Consider the following 17239-nt stretch of genomic DNA (forward strand, 5'->3'; position numbering starts at 1 on the left):
AGAATTTTTTATTTTAATCAATTAGTTGGCAATATGTTTTGTAGGTTGGATTTCATTTCTTGGAGGGATGAGGATTTCTTACAGGCTTGAATATTCAAACATGGATTTCATAAATACTCTTCTCTGGCAGTTGAAAATTGCTGGCCTGACTCTTCCTTTGAGAAAATCATTCTGCTGATTGTAGAATTTCAACTTTAGAGGAGGACTCAGTTGTGGTTTTTTTTTTTTTTTTTGTAAAATGGGAAAATTAAAGTCTCTACTTCATAGTGTGTTCATGAATATTAATTGAGGTAATTTACAGAAGTATTTAGTGGTGCCTGACCCCCAATAAATTCAAGTACATGCTCTTTCTTTTTCTATCTCATACACACATACACACACACACACACACACACATACATATACATATGAAATCTCTCATGCCAAGTTTGAACATGTATGTATATAATGCTTGTGTTCATATGCACATACATGTTAGCAAAACAAACTTGCATGAGAATAATAGTTAGTGGTTAAGAGGGTAGAAGACGGTCAAACCAAGACACCTATATTCAGAATTTGGCCATGTTAATAGCTGGATGTATGCTCTTAGGCAAATTACTTAATTTCTCTATACTTCAGTTTTTTCTTTTGAAAAATGGAGTGATGATAGTATATTATATCTCCCAAAGTAGTTGTGAGGATTAAATGAGTTAATATATATAAAGCACTTAGGCCTTGGCACAGAAGTACCAGGTATATGTTTGCATATATTATTGCTGCTATATGAAAGTATAAATGTGAAAGTTATGCAGTAAGTCTAGAAAAAAGTTTACAAAAGGTTAAATGTACCCTTATAACATGCTGTATGTAAGTTGCATTTTTTGTTGAAGTAATGAGCTTAATAGTTGATTCTCTGAAAAGTCTAAGGACAAGGAACAAAGTAGCATTACCCTTGCTAGATGAAATAAATATTAAATATCTAAAATATTGGGGCTGGGTAATATTCCTAACCCTCAGGGATTTGAAAATAAAAGGGAAAGACGTGGTCAGGGTGAGTAGCCACTTACGGCAATGACAGCACTAAAATTCAGGTCTTCTAACTTCATCGTTTATAATCAGTCCTTGCCATTTGAATGAAGGAAACACCTCAAGTATAGGGGAAATTCTGTCTGTTCTCCTTTGCGTCCTTCCCGACTACACATTTAACACACCCCACCACAGGCATGCAAAACACCTGAAATGTGCTATTTTCAAATACGATCGTATTTACCCTGTAGAATACTACATCGGAAGGATAGAGGATTGATCCATTCAGGTATTGCCAGTCTTGTAGGATCTCTGTGCAGTTTTCTGAGAAATTCTTATTCTATAAAGAACATAACATTGTACATCAAAAGACTTAAATGTTTCTAACAATTAATGAAGAGTATACGATCTTCTGGTTTTTGTTGAAAAGTACAGAAGTCCCAAACAGAGAGGGACAGAGGCAGATGCAGAGTGAGCCTAAAGAATATATCACCATGAGAGTTTGTTAAAGGAGATGCCTAGAACCACCACCCAGCATTCCAAGTCATGATTCTAGGGTGGGTCCAAGGAATGCTTTTAATAGGCCCCCTCCCTCAAGTCTGAGATGAAGGTAACTCTGGAACCACACTAAAGCATGGACAGCAACAAGATTGGTTACTCAGCAGGTGTTCAACACTAAAATTTCCTCTTGTTCCTCCTCCTTCAGGAGATTCCTGTTTACTTTTGAAAACGGGGAGAATTATCTCTCCTCTGTCAATCATTTTCTCACAGCCCTATACCCCAGCTGGAATGAGATATCCTTTTCTTTGTACCCCATCCCTACCCTATAGTGTGCTTCTCTCAAAGCACCTTCAACATCTTTTATGTAATTGTTTACATTTTTACTGTAAGTGCCTTAAGGGAAGAAACTTTTTTTTTTTTTTTTGCATCTGAATACTTAGAATTATTATACATGACAGGTAGTAATAGTCACTAAACTGCTTACTTGATAGACACGGATGCATGCATTGATTTTTGGGAGCAGAAAGTTATGTCTTTACATTGTCTGCCTGGGGATAGTTTCCCATCCTTTGTATTTCTCATTTGAGTAACAATGTTTGTAAGTTGCCTATACTATATTCAGGACAATCACTGGAGTTTAATTTTCTGTTATGAGTTCATTGTCTCACTGTGTAGCCTTATCACATAACTGGATTGAATTAATTACACCTGTCGAAAATATAAATAGCAAACTTTTCCATTAGTATATTGGAAGTCAATAATAGATTACCTTTTTTTTCCCCAAACTAATTCTTAAAGCTTGTGTAAATTTCTGGTCTTATGAAAGATCACAGCTTTAGCTGTAAATTTTTAAAGATGTTTTAAATGAAAGAGAAATAGAACCAAGGAAGCATATCATACTTGTTTTAAAAGTGTGAGGTGAAAAAAATGCATCAGGTACTGACATTGATGTGTTTCTATACTTAAGATGTTTTTGTGTATTTTAAATCATAAGCAAACAGTGCAAATGTACAAATGTAAATAGTTTAGCTTTTTGTTACTGATTCGTTAACCAAATGTGCTCATCCCCTGAATATGAGATGTGTGACTGATAATTTTTGACTGTGAATCAAAACTGATAACTTTGAACATGTGTATGTTTTGGCTTAGTAGGTGACAGCATTCTGAAAATTAGTTTATACCTAAAACAAATTATTTTTTGAAGTTGATGTGTCAAATTTTAGGGACTTAGAAACATTTTTTTCCCCAGACTAAGTATAACATTTTAAAGATATCTGTACTCTGTTTTCTCCATATATGTATTGATTTGATTTCTTTTGTTTGACTCAAACCTTCTCGACTCAGAATTCGAAAGCTGAAAGGATCCTTAGAAACTTTTCAAAAGAAGGCAGACTAATGGCCAAAAAACATATGAAAAATTGCTCAGTATCTCTAATCATCAGGGAAATGCAAATCAAAACCACAATGAAATATCAGTTAACTCCGGTGATACTGGCTTTTATCAAAATGTCCCAAAAAAACAAATCTTGTCATGGATGTGGAGAGATAGAAACATTCATCCATTGCTGATGAGTACAAAATATCTACTGCTGGACTGCAAATTAGTACAACTTCTATGGAAAGTATAATAATATGGAGATACCTCAAAGAACTAAAAGTAGAACTACCATTTGATCCAGCAATCCTGCTACTGGGGATTTACCCAAAGGAAAAAAAAAATCATTCTATAATAAAGACATCTGCACTTGAATGTTTATGGCAGCACAATTCACAATTGCAAAGATGTGGAAACAACCCAAGTACCCATCAATGCATGAGTGGATTAATAAATGTATACTAGAGAGTACTACTCAGCCATAAAAAAAAAAAAAAATTGGTCAACTACCTATTATCCTGGATGGAGCTGGAGCCCATTCTTCTGTATCACAAAAATGGAAAAACAAACACCACCTGTACGCACCATTAAATTGGTACTAATTGATCAACACTAATATGCACATATGGGAAGTAACATTCATAGGGTGTTGGGCAGATGGGAGAGGGGAGGAGAGGATTGGTAAATTCATATCTAAAGGATACAGTGTGCGCTGTCTGGGAGATGGGCACACTTGTAGCTCTGACTAGGGTGGTGCAAAGGCACTTTATGTAACTGAAGTGTTTGTACCCCCATAATGCTCTGAAATAAAATTTAAAAAAATTACAAATAAAGAAAATAGCAGATATTTTCTCATAGTTTAATAAAAAAAAAAAAAATCATGTATTCTGGTTGACCAAGCTCTATTTCATGACTTAATCAGATTTAGAATCCAGAACTCTGTACTTTAATAAGAATTTTTTGGTTTTGTTTTTTGCTATTGATATGTATAATTGTGTATTTGTTTTTAGGTGACTGCACTTCAAGATGAAAAGAATTCACTGGTTTCTGAAAATGAGATGATGAATGAAAAACTTGACCAGCTGGATGGCTCTTTTGATGATCCAAATACAATGGTTGCAAAAAAGTATTTCCATGCACAATTACAACTAGAACAATTACAGGAAGAAAACTTCAGGTAGCACTTTTAGTAGAAATTATTTTATAAATTTCTGTTTCTCAAACTAGTAGCTAAAAAACCATAATATCAACAGCTAATTATTAAGTATTGTTAAGCATATTTAGGACACTGATTAAGCTAATGAAAATACCAAATGGTATAAATGGTTCTTGCCTTCACAGGGTTTACAATCCAGTTAGGAGGTGGGATATGTACACAAAAACAGAACAATTCAAAATAACATGTAATGAGGGCCAAATCAAGGCAATAGGCAAGCCAGTGGGAGTTCAAGGCAGTGATTGCTAAAGCCTGGAGAGAACAGGGTGTTTCTCACATAGGAGAGGTAATTCTATAATAAATGGAAAAAATGTAAATCTTAAGCTAAAGAGATGCTTCTCACTTTAACTTGTGTATTTCTTCTTTAAAAAAGAAAAGCCATACATTCTTACCTTTAATAAATATTTATTGTCTCTTGTATGCTTATCACTGAGCCCTGCACCATAAGACCTTGAGAGCAGGCACTCTAATTATACTACACATTTTTTTGTTACTTAATTTTGGTATAATTTCAAATTCACAAAAGAAAGTTGCAAGAATACTACAAGGAACTTCTTTATGCCTTTTACAAAGATTCAGCCATTATCTTGCATTATCATTTGCTTAATCAGTCTCTATATATTTATATAGATATGCATATTTTTTCTTAAACCTTTTGACAGTAATTAGCAATATGCCGCTCTACCCCTATATACGTCAGCGTGTATTTCCTAGGAACAAGGCCATTCTCTTATCAACCGCAGTATAGTGACCAAAATTAGGGAATTTGTCACTGATATGATATTATTATCTAATCCACAGACCATATTTAATTTCCATGCAGTTGACTCAATGTCTTTATGGCTGTTTTTTTTCCTGGTTAATTCAGGATCATGCCTTGCATTCAGTAAGGAATTCTTATTCAATGGACCATAATGTAGTACTATCATCATTCATTTTGTTGCTCAAATTATCCCAGATTTGGCTTCAATTGACTCTTATGTCCTTTTCACATGTTGTTATCTTTTCTTGAGCACTTTCTTACTTTGTGGCACAGTAAAATGTTCCAGACTCATCTCATCTCATCCTTTCCCTTTCTCAACTCTGGAATCAGCCATTTCTCCAAGGAGCCCTGATTCCTTTTAGTCAAGAATGTCACTTAGAAACAAAGATCTATGCTATGAATTTTTTATCATCGATTCTAGGCTATCTTGGTGGACAGAGCTAGGAAATACACTTGCACAGATTGATACTTGCTCATGTTCACACTCGCCCTTATTGACGCACTTGTACGTATGTACTGTATTTCTTATCTGTCATTATTAACAATGGGTTCATACTGACACTTTTAATTTAGTCCAACATCTTAGGGTTCATTCTGTTCTTCTCCACCTCCATATTTTAACTCCCTTCTCCAACACTAAGAAACCTGGTTCCTATTTTCCTCAATATGCTTACTCATTTGCTGAATCCCAAAACACACAGAAATTTAAGAATTGTTAACCTATATCTCTGCAAAAAGCGAACTATTACTAGAGTTTAGGATGTTTACTGTTCATTTTTTTAAAAGATAACATTTACATATTGTGAAATAAATACTTAGTACAATTTGATGTTAACAGTTGCATACATTTGTGTAACTGGCACATTTATCAGCACAGACCATTTCTGTCACTACAGAAAGTTCCCTTATGTGCCTTCCCAGTAAACCCCTACCTGCCAGAGATAATTACTCTTCTGAAATTTTCACCATAGATTACTGACCTAGAACTTCACATAAACTGAATCGTGCAGTATAAACTCTTTGGAGACTGGCTTCTTCTGCTCTGCGTGTTTGTGAGAGATTCATCTGTATTGTTGAATGTACAGTAGTCCCCTCTGATCCACAGGGCATATGTTCCAAGACTCCAAGCGCATGCCTGAAACCATGGGTAGTACCAAACCCTATATATACTGTGTGTGAATTTCCTTTTCCTTCTTCACAATTTCACAGATAGAAGATTTGTTCTTATCATAGATCTTGTATCCTCAACATGTGCTTTTTAAAATTTCCGTATGAAGTCAAAAACTTCTACCTTTTCATTTAAAGAAAGCACTGTACGCTTCTGTTTGGCATATCGGAATTGCTGACATCACTACTCTTGTGCCTGGGGACCATTATTAAGTAAAATAAGGATTATTTGAACTCCTAAGCTTATGTGCCATTTAGAAAACTAATGATGGACATTATATAATAAATATTTATTTTATCTGTTCAAGGCTTGAAGCGGCAAAAGATGATTACCGTGTTCACTGTGAAGAGCTTGAAAAGCAACTAATTGAGTTTCAGCACAGGAATGATGAATTGACTAGTCTCGCTGAAGAAACAAGAGCTCTGAAAGATGAAATAGATGTTCTTAGGTATGGCATGTTTAAATAGAATTATGTCACTTCTAAGTTATTATTTAGTCAATGTGAGTATTTCATATTTTAATCAGAGATTTTTAGAGTTATTCCTATTTCAGGTATTGACCAGTTTTTATTCAGCCTCCTAGTCTTTAATTGTTTTCTGCTTGTTGATTGAAATTACAGATTTTTTTTATTTTGAGAGAGGGTCTCACTCTGTCACCCAGGCTAGAGTGCAGTGACCTCATCATAGCTCATTGCAACCTCAAGTTACTGGGCTCAAGCGATCCCCCTGCCTCAGCCTCCCAAGTAGCTGGGACTACAGGTGTGCTCCAACACACTGAGCTAATTTTTCTATTTTTTGTAAAGACGGGATCTCACTCTTGTTCAGGTTGGTCTTGAACTCCTGGCCTCAAGCAATCCTCTCACCTTGGCCTCCCAAAATGCTAGGATTACAGGCATGAGCCACCATGCCTGGCCCTAAAATCACAGCTTAGGGATAATATTCAATTCTTGTTAGGACAGTTTCACATTAGAACCCATAAACCCAAAATGAGAACTTTTTCTTAAAATTTTGTAAACTAATTACTTATAAATATATTTAGCTTGACCTCTTTGTACCCTTTATTATATTTTGTGAAATTTTTGTGTATAGAAGTGCATTCTCAATTCACATCTTGGCATTTGATAAAATGTAGGTAAATATAGACAAGAATCCTAATATTTTTTTCAGAGAGGATTGTTTTTTGGCAATACTTATATGTAGCTTCTGTCTATGAAATGTTAATGAACAGACTATTCATATCTTTATGTTTCATTTTAATTTTTTAAATTAGTTATTTGCATTTTTAATGTCAATTTAGAACAAAATCTTTATGATCATTAATTTGGAACTGCTTGTAATAGTGAAGTGATTTGGTTTATTTATTTATGATTGATTTATTTATTTTGGTCAGGTAACCACAACTCCAAAGGGAAGTTCTTTGCCAAATTTATAAATTGAGTCAACTTCCTAAGTACAGTATATCAAATACTTGGAACACAACTGTGCTAAATAAGATACATAAAGCAAGGTTGACCCATAAGCTATAATGTGGCTCAGAATTGTTCAATTACATGTACAAAGTCATTCTTTTTTACACATTGTGCTAATATATTGAGCAGTTTGATAATTTAGTGGTCAAATTTGAAGCATTTTTATTTTGAGGGCTTTATAACAAAACAGTTGAACTTTAGATGGTTTCAGGCCTGAATCTGTATTCAAAGCTCCCACAAACTTTACAATTTCTTTTTCTTGCTCTCTCTCTCTCTCTCTCTCTCTTTTTTTTTTTTTTTTTTTTTTTGGTTATAGCTTGGAAGATTCATTTTATAGCCAGAATAAAATTATGTACCTATATTAGTTTTTATACAGTAATGCTTAGTCTTTGTATTTATAGGGCTACCTCTGACAAAGCAAATAAACTGGAGTCAACAGTTGAGATATATCGTCAGAAGCTGCAAGATTTGAATGACCTTCGCAAGCAGGTGAAAACTTTACAGGAAACCAACATGATGTATATGCACAACACAGTCAGCTTAGAAGAAGAATTAAAGAAGGCAAATGCAGCACGTACACAATTAGAAACATACAAAAGGCAGGTAAGAAATTATCTTAATTTTAATTGATAAAATTGAAAGAGTTCACCTTTGTTATTCTATTTGATTCTTTATGTATTATACAGAAATTAAGAAGCGTTGCCTATAATAAGCTGTGAACTGCTTCTGATGAATTTCCTCTATCTGTAATTTTAATTCAAGGGTTGATAATTGAGTTTGAGTTCTCTGAGTCTTACCTTCTGAACTGTTTTTTGCTTTTATTTTAAGATTTAACAGAATGGAGCTGTAACCTAAAATATTCTGTTTTGCTATTTATTAAACAGCATTAGAATAGGAACCTGATTTTTAAGTTTTTTGGTTACTTATTTGAGTATTTTAAATTTTATATTCTTATCAATGTGCTATTTTCCACAAGTATTTGGAATTAGGCTGTAGTTTTAGTATAAATATTTTATTTCCAATCTGCTTTCTCATTTACTCAACCCATGAAAGACTATCAATATTATATACTGTTGTTTTTTACTTTTGTTTTTGACATAAGGTTCAGGATCTTCACATTAAGCTTTCCTCTGAATCCAAAAGGGCAGACACTCTAGCATTTGAAATGAAGCGACTTGAAGAAAAACATGAAGCTCTACTTAAGGAAAAAGAGGTAAACATAAATATAATTGATAAGGAATATGTCATTCTTCTTTTAGCTTTGGTGTTACCCTTGATGTTCTTAGAATGGTAGTTATATCAACCACTTCTGTCTTCCTCCAAATTGAAATTTTTGGTATAAAAGAAAGTTTTATAAAAATGACTATCATTTCTTCATTCAATTTTGTTAGTTTTTTTTTACTGGGAAGATGAAGTTACAGAACCAAGGTCATAAGTCTTGGTGCATGTTGTTTAACTCTAGACTGTCAATTTCTTGAGAGCAAGGACCATAGATGATTTTTTTATAGCTTCATTAAGATATAATTTACATGCTATAAATTTCATCTATTTGAAATATTGTAAGTCGTGGTTTTTAGTATATTCACAGAGTTCTGCTGCCATCACCATAGTCAAATTTTAGAACACTGCCATCATTCTATAAAGAAACCCTGTGCCCATTTGCATTTACTCTGCACTATGGTCCTCTTTCCCCCAGTCTTAACAACTGTTAATCTACTTGTTGTTTATAGATTTTCCTAGTCTATCTAGAATATGTAATCATACACTTTGTGGGTTTTTGTGACTTTCTTTCAAGTTTCATCCATGTTGTAGCATGTATCAGTGCTTTATTCTTTTTATTGCTGAATAATGCTCCATTGTATGGATATACATGTGTTTATCCATTCACCAGTTTATGGTCATTTGGGCTGTTTCTGCTTTTGGCTGTTATGAATAATGCTGCTATGAACATTTATGCACAAGATTTAATGTGGATATGTTTTCATTTCTATTGAGTAGAAAAACCTAGGAATGATACTGCTGTATCATATGGTAACTGTGTTTAACCTTTCCTTCACATCTTTGCCAACACTTGTTGTTGCCTATCTTTCTGATTTTAGCTATCCTGGTGGATGTGAAGTGGTATATCACTGTGGTTTTGATTTGTATTTCCCTAATGACTAATGATGTTGAGCACCTTTTATGTACTTATGTACATGACCATTTGTATATCTTTCTTGGAAAAATATTTCTTCAAATCTTTTGCCCATGTTTTAATTAGGTTATTTGCTTTTTTATTATTGAGTTATTATTGAGTTATTGAACCAACTTCCTATATTCTAGATACAAGTCCCTTATTAAATGTATGATTTGCAAATATATATTTTCTCCTATGTGTTGGTTTCTCACTGTCTTAATGGTATTATTTGCATCGCACATTTTTCATTTTGATGAAGTCAGAGTTACCTATTTTTTCTTTTGTTGCTTGTGCATTTTTGGTGGTGTTTCTAAGAAACTATTATGTAACCTAAGATACAGTGATCTATGTTTTCGTTTAAGAGTTTTATAGTTCTATCTGTTGTATTTAGCCTGTAATCCATTTTTGTTTATGGTGTGAGGTAGGGATCTAACTTTATTCTTTTGTGTGTTAATATCCCATTGTTCCAGTACCATTTGTTGATAAAACTATTCTTTCCCCATTGAATTGACAGGTATCATGTCATTATACATTTGTGAAAATCCATAGAATATATAAAAAAGGAATGAACTCTAATGTAAACTATGGACTACAGTTAATAGTGTATCAACATTGGCTCATCAATTCTAATGAATTACCATGGTAACACAAGATGTTAATAATAGGGAAAACTGGGAGTTGGAGGAGCATGAGGGGAATATTCTACTCATTTTTTCTGAAAACCTAGAACAGCTCAAAAAGTAAAGTCTATTAATAAAAAAAATTTAAAAATCATTTAATCATAAATGTAAGGGTTTATTTCTGATCTTTAAATTCTCTATTATTGATCTTTAAGTCTAGTTTTATGCTAGTACCACCCTAGCTTATTAATTATAGGTTATTTTAGCTTTGTGGTTAAGTTTTGAAATTGGAAAGTATGAGTTCTACAACTTCCTTTTTTCAAGATTGTTTGTGTTATTCTGGGTCCCTAGTATTTTAATATTAATCTTAGAATCAGCAGGCTGATTCCTACAAAAAAGGCATTTGAAATTTTGATAAGTATTGCTTGAGTGTGTAGATCAGTTTAGAAATATTGCCATCTTAACAGTATTAATATTTTGATCCATGAATGTGAGATATAATTCTGTTTATTTAGGTCTTTGTCTTTCAACAATGTTTTACAGTTTTCAGTGTGCAAGATTTGCACCTTTAAATAATTTATTCCTATTTCATTTTTTTTGTTATTTAAGTGAATTATTTTTCTCAATTTCAATTTTGGATTTTTTTATTGCTAATATATAGAAATATTATACAATTGATTTTTGCACATTGATCTTGAATCTTTCCCCCCTGCTTTGTGCTATTATCATATAAATCATATTTTTATACATTATATACTTGTCAACACAGTTTTATAATTAATGCTTTATGTTATTGTCTTTTAAATCAGATTGAAGCATTAAAAAGGTAAAAAATACACTAATGTGTCTTACATATTTATGTATATAATTACCTCTGCTGGTGCTGTTTCTTTGTTTGGATTGAAATTACACTCTAGGCCGGGCGCGGTGGCTCACGCCTGTAATCCTAGCACTCTGGGAGGCCGAGGTGGGCGGATCGTTTGAGCTCAGGAGTTCGAGACCAGCCTGAGCAAGAGCGAGACCCCACCTCTACTAAAATTAGAAAGAAATTATATGGACAGCTAAAAATATATATAGAAAAAATTAGCCGGGCATGGTGGCGCATGCCTGTAGTCCCAGCTACTCGGGAGGCTGAGACAGGAGGATCGCTTGAGCCCAGGAGTTTGAGGTTGCTGTGAGCTAGGCTGACGCCACGGCACTCACTCTAGCCTGGGCAACAGAGTGAGACTCTGTCTCAAAAAAAAAAAAAAAAAAAAAAAAAAAAAGAAATTACACTCTAGTATCCTTTTATTTTGGCCTGAAGGACTCGTGTGTGTGTGTGTGTGTGTGTGTGTGTGTGTGTATTTTTTTTTTTTTTGGTAGAGTAGGTCTGCTAATGATAAATTCTCTGTTTTATTTTGTTTGTTTAACCTCTTCATATTAAAGGAGATTTTGCTGGATATACAATTCTTGTTTGACAGTCATTTTCTTGTAGTACTTTATGTCTTCCCACTGTATTGTGGCCTCCATTGTTTGATGAGATGTCAGCCATTGATCTTATTGAGGGTACTTTTATGTGATGATGCATTATTCTCTTGCTGCTTTCAAAAGTCTCTTTGTCTTTGTCTTTAAACAGTTTGATTCTGATGTTTCTAGGTCTGGATCCTTTTGAGTTATATAGTATTTAGAGTTCATTGAAGTTCTTAGACCTGTAGATTGTTTTTATAAAATTTGAGAAGTTTTTAGCCATTTTTGTTCAAATACTCTTTTTTCCTTTTTCTCTTTTCTCAATCTGGGTTTCCTACCATATATATATATATATATATATGTTGGTACACTTGATGGTGTTTCACAGATCTCTGAATTTCTCTTCATTTTTAATTATTTTCTTTTAGTCTTCTGACTGGATAATTTTAATTGCCTTATTTTCAAGATTCTTGATTTTTTTTTCCTTCAGCTCAAATCTGAGTCCATTTGGTAAATTTTTCATTTTATTTATTGTACTTTTCAATTCAGAATTTCTAGTTGGTTCTTTTTTTATAAATTCTCTTACACTGTATTTATTAAGAAATTGTCATAATTTCTTTTAATTCTTTATGCATGGTTTGCTTTAGTTCTTTAAACTTGAACATACATACTTATAATAACTCACTTTGTGTAGTGTATCCACCCACTAGGTCACCTTATTTGCTATTTCTGTGGACTGCTTTTTTTCCCCTGGCTATCCTGTTTTTGTGTTTTATATATTTGTTGAATATCTGACATTTAAAATAATATAACATTTCAAATCTGGAAATCATATTTCTCCAAACATCAGGGTTTGTTGTTGCTGTTTTTCATTTTTTAAAGTGACTTTTTTGGACCAATTCTGTAAAGCCTGCATTCTTTGTATTGCATAGCCACTGAAGTCTCTGCTCAATCACTTTTATGGTTAGTTCATCATTACTCAGAGATTATCATGAATATGTTGAATCAGTAACTCTCACAGCCTTTGCCAGAGGACTCAGTGTGTGTGTTAGAAAACATCTTTATTGTTTAGACAGTTTAAAACTCTGCCTTTGCCTTTATTTCATGTTTACACAGGTCATAAAATTAGAGCTGAGACATTGGGGTCCTCTTATGTCTTTTCTGGACATGTGCACAGCCCTACACATAGCTGGCCTCTTAGGTCTCCAGGAACATGTCAGAGCTTTTCAAAGCCTCCTATGGACATCCTGTTCCTCAGATCTTTCTTGTAAATTTTTGGCCAGGCTATTTTTTTGCCCCAACTGGTATCACAGCCTTCAGCAGCTGTGGTGGTAAACAATCGCTGATGATTGTTTTTGACAAATGCCATGGGAATACTGTAGGGCTTTTCCTGGAGAGTAACCACTGAATCAGGTCAAGTCATGAAAAGTACCTACATAAAGGTTTCTTCAGGGAGCTGTAAGACAGGTTAAATAGTGACAATTGTCTGAAGATGGGCTTTTTAAGAGAAGCTCCACATTCATCCTGCCTCTTTTGTTGGTGCTAAAGTTGCTGTTTTTCACAGCTATGATGATTGAGAGGCTACTGGTTTTCTAGGCTACTCCAGAGCTGGGGAGAGGGGAATAGTAGCAAGGCAAGTTAAAAGAACAAAAAGCTTACTGTTCTCACCAAGGTTTAGCAGGCTTACTTTAATAAATGCTGCTCAGATTATTGCAGGCCTTTGGTTTATCTCCAGAGTTCTGAAAAAATTGATATTGATGTATTTGCTAGTGTCTGCATTGCATTCATGGAGGAGCAGATTTACACAAGTCTTTGTGCTTGCCCTTAGTTTTAATTTAAAGGGCTCGGAGATCCCTCAGCATCTGTGAACTCCAACCTAAAGACCCCTTGAATCAGTTGCCTATTTACTGTTAGATTGATTTGGCCCACATAATGGACTAATTAGGGTTTTATTTATTGACTTGGAACACAATATTTAAAATATGCTTTACATTTAGAAATACTTTTCAGCTTCTAGAAAAATGATTTAAATGTGAGTCTTTGTCCAAAACATAGAAGTTTGTCACTGTAAGCTGTATAATTAAATAGTCAACCATATGAAGTACTATTAATAGTATGCTGTCCTTAGGAAATGATGTTTTTCCATAAATTCATACTGCCAGAATGCTACTTATCCTTCGTCCTGTTGAATTTCACAATTGTAAAAAGAAGTAACTATTCTCCAGCATCTCTTACACACCAAACTATATTCTGGATCCTTGACAAACTGCCTAATTTGTTACTCAAAACACAAATGCATGGATTTATGTATCAGTATTCCCATTTTGAAGATACGGATACTAAATCCAAAAGGTTAGATAACTTGCCCAAGATAATGTAGCTAGGAAGTGGTGAAACTGGAGTTCAAACCATGGTCCTTATTGCCTCTGAAGTCCAAGCTCTGTTATTACCTTACAGTTGCATATTTGTACTCTGTGGTAGAATTGCATTCATTCTGTTCAAAGATAATCTGATGGAGCGATTACAAGCCATATGTTGTATAAAGACTATTATTTATGTAACTTATGCAAGAGAAAACGAGCTTCTTAAAATTAAAACATTATAATTTTTAATTAACTAAACAATTATCAAACTAACTTATTAAGATAAATTATTGTAAGTATAAAGTACATTGCTTATGGGCAGAATTAAATACTCTCCTGATATCAACAATTCTTTTTTAGAGACTAATAGAGCAGCGTGATACTCTGAAAGAAACCAATGAAGAGCTTCGATGTTCCCAAGTACAGCAGGATCACCTAAACCAAACAGGTGAATTTTGTTAGATTTAGAAACTTTTTTTTAACAGTCAAAATACTGAAATGCTCACGTATTTTTTGTTTCTGTTTAGATGCATCTCCTACAAAGAGTTATGAGAATCTTGCTGCTGAGATTATGCCAGTGGAATATAGGTAACTTTGTTTCTGTCAATTTATAATCCATACTTAACATTAGAAATGATTTCTTTTTTTCTTTTTGGCAAATTTCTTGCCCTTTAAAAACTTTTCATTTTATGTGCCATAGAGCTGAAAATTACTTTGTTTCATTTGTCTAAACTTTCTAAATCAGATTATTATTGCCACTGTAGCAATTTTAAAATTTATCAGAAGTTTAATTTCACAAACTCATTGAGTAATATATTTTATATGTTATAGGTTTTTGTAACATGACCTTTCTTGCTAGATGGTGAGGTCATGTGCTATGTTATAAAAAAAGTTAGTGTCTAAAGTTTATGCAACACAAAGTCACTTTAAGTATGGAGTTTTAAGTATATCATTTAAAATTATAAAATTATTAGAAAAAATGAGTATAACCTCTGATTGGGGAAGTGATAAATGTGTAAAGTGAGAAGTTACTTACCTTTTGAGTAGGGAGTCAATCATTACACTAAAATTAATAATTTTAAAAATAGCCATATGAGCGTATTTTTTTAGAGTTATGGTTCTGGTGTTTGGAAGAACAAAAATTGGGATTAATTGACATGAGTTGCTCTTGAGGAATGGGATTTGGGAAGGGAGCGAGTAGGAAAGTATTACTTTTCTGCTTAATACTGGTTATTTTCATTTTAAAAACACATGTGTATATAAATCTTTAATAAAAGTTTTCCAAGAAGAAAAATATCTAGAAACTATCTTATTACCATCAAAAAGTATATTTTAACATTTTAGACAAACTGTAGGTTCTTAAATCTGTTGCTTTTCATTTATGTATTTTCTAAGAATATACTATTTCCTTCAGTTAGTAAATTGCCAAAGTAAAATAATTCATATTTTCTCTTAGAGATTTGCATAATAATCATTTAATAATATATAGCATAATCCTATACTAGAATCTTTAAAAGTTTGCTGCTTATTTTTGAGGTGCAGTCTTGCAGTGCATATAATTTTTTTAAAAACATTTCAGAAGTTTTGGTTACATTTTAAGGGTCTCATGCTTTACTGACTCAGATAGTGAGGCCTAGTTACATTGTAAAATGATAGCAGTGATAGCTATGGAGTAGACAGAAAATTCTTTTTTTTTTTGGTCGAGAATATGATGACTCTTATTTTAAAAAATTAATAAATTTTGCCTTTTAACATCAGGGAGGTGTTTATTCGGCTTCAACATGAAAATAAGATGCTTCGCTTACAGCAGGAAGGTACTGAGAATGAACGTATTGAAGAACTTCAAGAGCAGCTAGAACAGAAACACCGTAAGATGAATGAATTGGAGACTGAGCAAAGGTGATGTGCTCTTTATAATTGAAAATCTTTGTGATTTAATTACCTAGCCATAAAATTTTGATTCACAGAAATGGAAAATATGGTAGTTAAAGTAATTAGAATTACCTAGAAGTAGTTTGAATGTTTTTTATTAGAAGTCTCTCACCACTGTAGTAAGTTTTACTCTATGAAGGAAGTCAAGTGATTCATTTCAATCATATTATTATAAAATACATGGATGATCCATTAATTTAAGCAGACTTGGTCAACCAGGTTGCTTATTCTTGAATTGTATTTAGATATCCTCACAACTAGCAGAAAGTTTAAGAAATGAATAAATGACAGTTTGGCTTTCTACTACAGTCTGGTGCATAGGTAGGACATAGACTGTGGAGTCAAATTTGAATCCCACTTCTAATTCAGCTTATTGTAATTTTTCAACAAAATTACAAACAGTGTTTCTGGGCACGTTACTGAAACTCACACTCAGTGTCTTCAGCTGTAAATTCAAGTTGTTGGGAAGATTACAGATAATGTGCTTAAAGCAAATGGTGTGCTTATCTGGTACTGATCATGTGCTCAAAACTTGTTATGATAATAAAAATATATAACATTATGTAGTGCTTGCTAGGTACCAGGTACTTTCCTAAGTACTTTTTTGATATTAACTCAGTAAGTCTTCACAATAACTCTATGAAGTAGTGACTATGATTATCTCTTTCTATGGATAAGGAAGCTGAGATACAGAGAGGCTAACTAACTTACCCAGCATTATACAGTTAGTATGTTCTGGATCCTACATTTGAATTCTGTCAGTCGATTGATTGCTTAGTATCTACTCTTAGCTTCTGTGTTAACCTGCCTCTTATAAATGGTGCACTTAATAAAGGTATTTAGATTTGTTTATCCAGCCTTTATTTAATCTTGGAGACCATCAGAAATTTTAGACATACTTGAACTTTGTTTCAAATTTGTCTGTATACTGTTACATTAACTGTGATTTAAAAAGAATGACATTTTACCTTTCCTAAAATACCATTAAATATTACTATCCTATACCATTCAATACTAGTTGTTAGCACTGGAGATACTAAGTTTCAACTTTTAGGGGATTAATATAGGATAATAGACATGTGAATAGATAATTACTATATTACATGACAACTGTAACAATGTACTATTATAATGGGCAGGTGAATGTGTGTCATATATGTGAGTGGGGAGATATATATGTGCTTATATAGCACTTACATGCTA

The 17239-nt window shown here is 33.2% G+C and overlaps 1 protein-coding gene across 1 annotated transcript in view; it reads left to right on the forward strand.

Annotated features, from left to right (window-relative positions):
- HOOK1 (hook microtubule tethering protein 1) overlaps positions 1–17239 on the forward strand; it is a 50139-nt gene that overhangs the window by 21404 nt on the left and 11496 nt on the right. Inside the window, exons 9-15 of the mRNA XM_069478005.1 lie at positions 3895–4061; positions 6339–6479; positions 7901–8102; positions 8602–8712; positions 14465–14552; positions 14632–14692; positions 15863–16003. Coding sequence (XP_069334106.1) covers positions 3895–4061; positions 6339–6479; positions 7901–8102; positions 8602–8712; positions 14465–14552; positions 14632–14692; positions 15863–16003 — 911 coding nt within the window. The remainder of the gene's footprint in view (positions 1–3894; positions 4062–6338; positions 6480–7900; positions 8103–8601; positions 8713–14464; positions 14553–14631; positions 14693–15862; positions 16004–17239) is intronic.

The sequence above is a fragment of the Eulemur rufifrons genome, chromosome 8, assembly GCF_041146395.1.
Source record: "Eulemur rufifrons isolate Redbay chromosome 8, OSU_ERuf_1, whole genome shotgun sequence".
Lineage (NCBI taxonomy): Eukaryota > Metazoa > Chordata > Mammalia > Primates > Lemuridae > Eulemur > Eulemur rufifrons.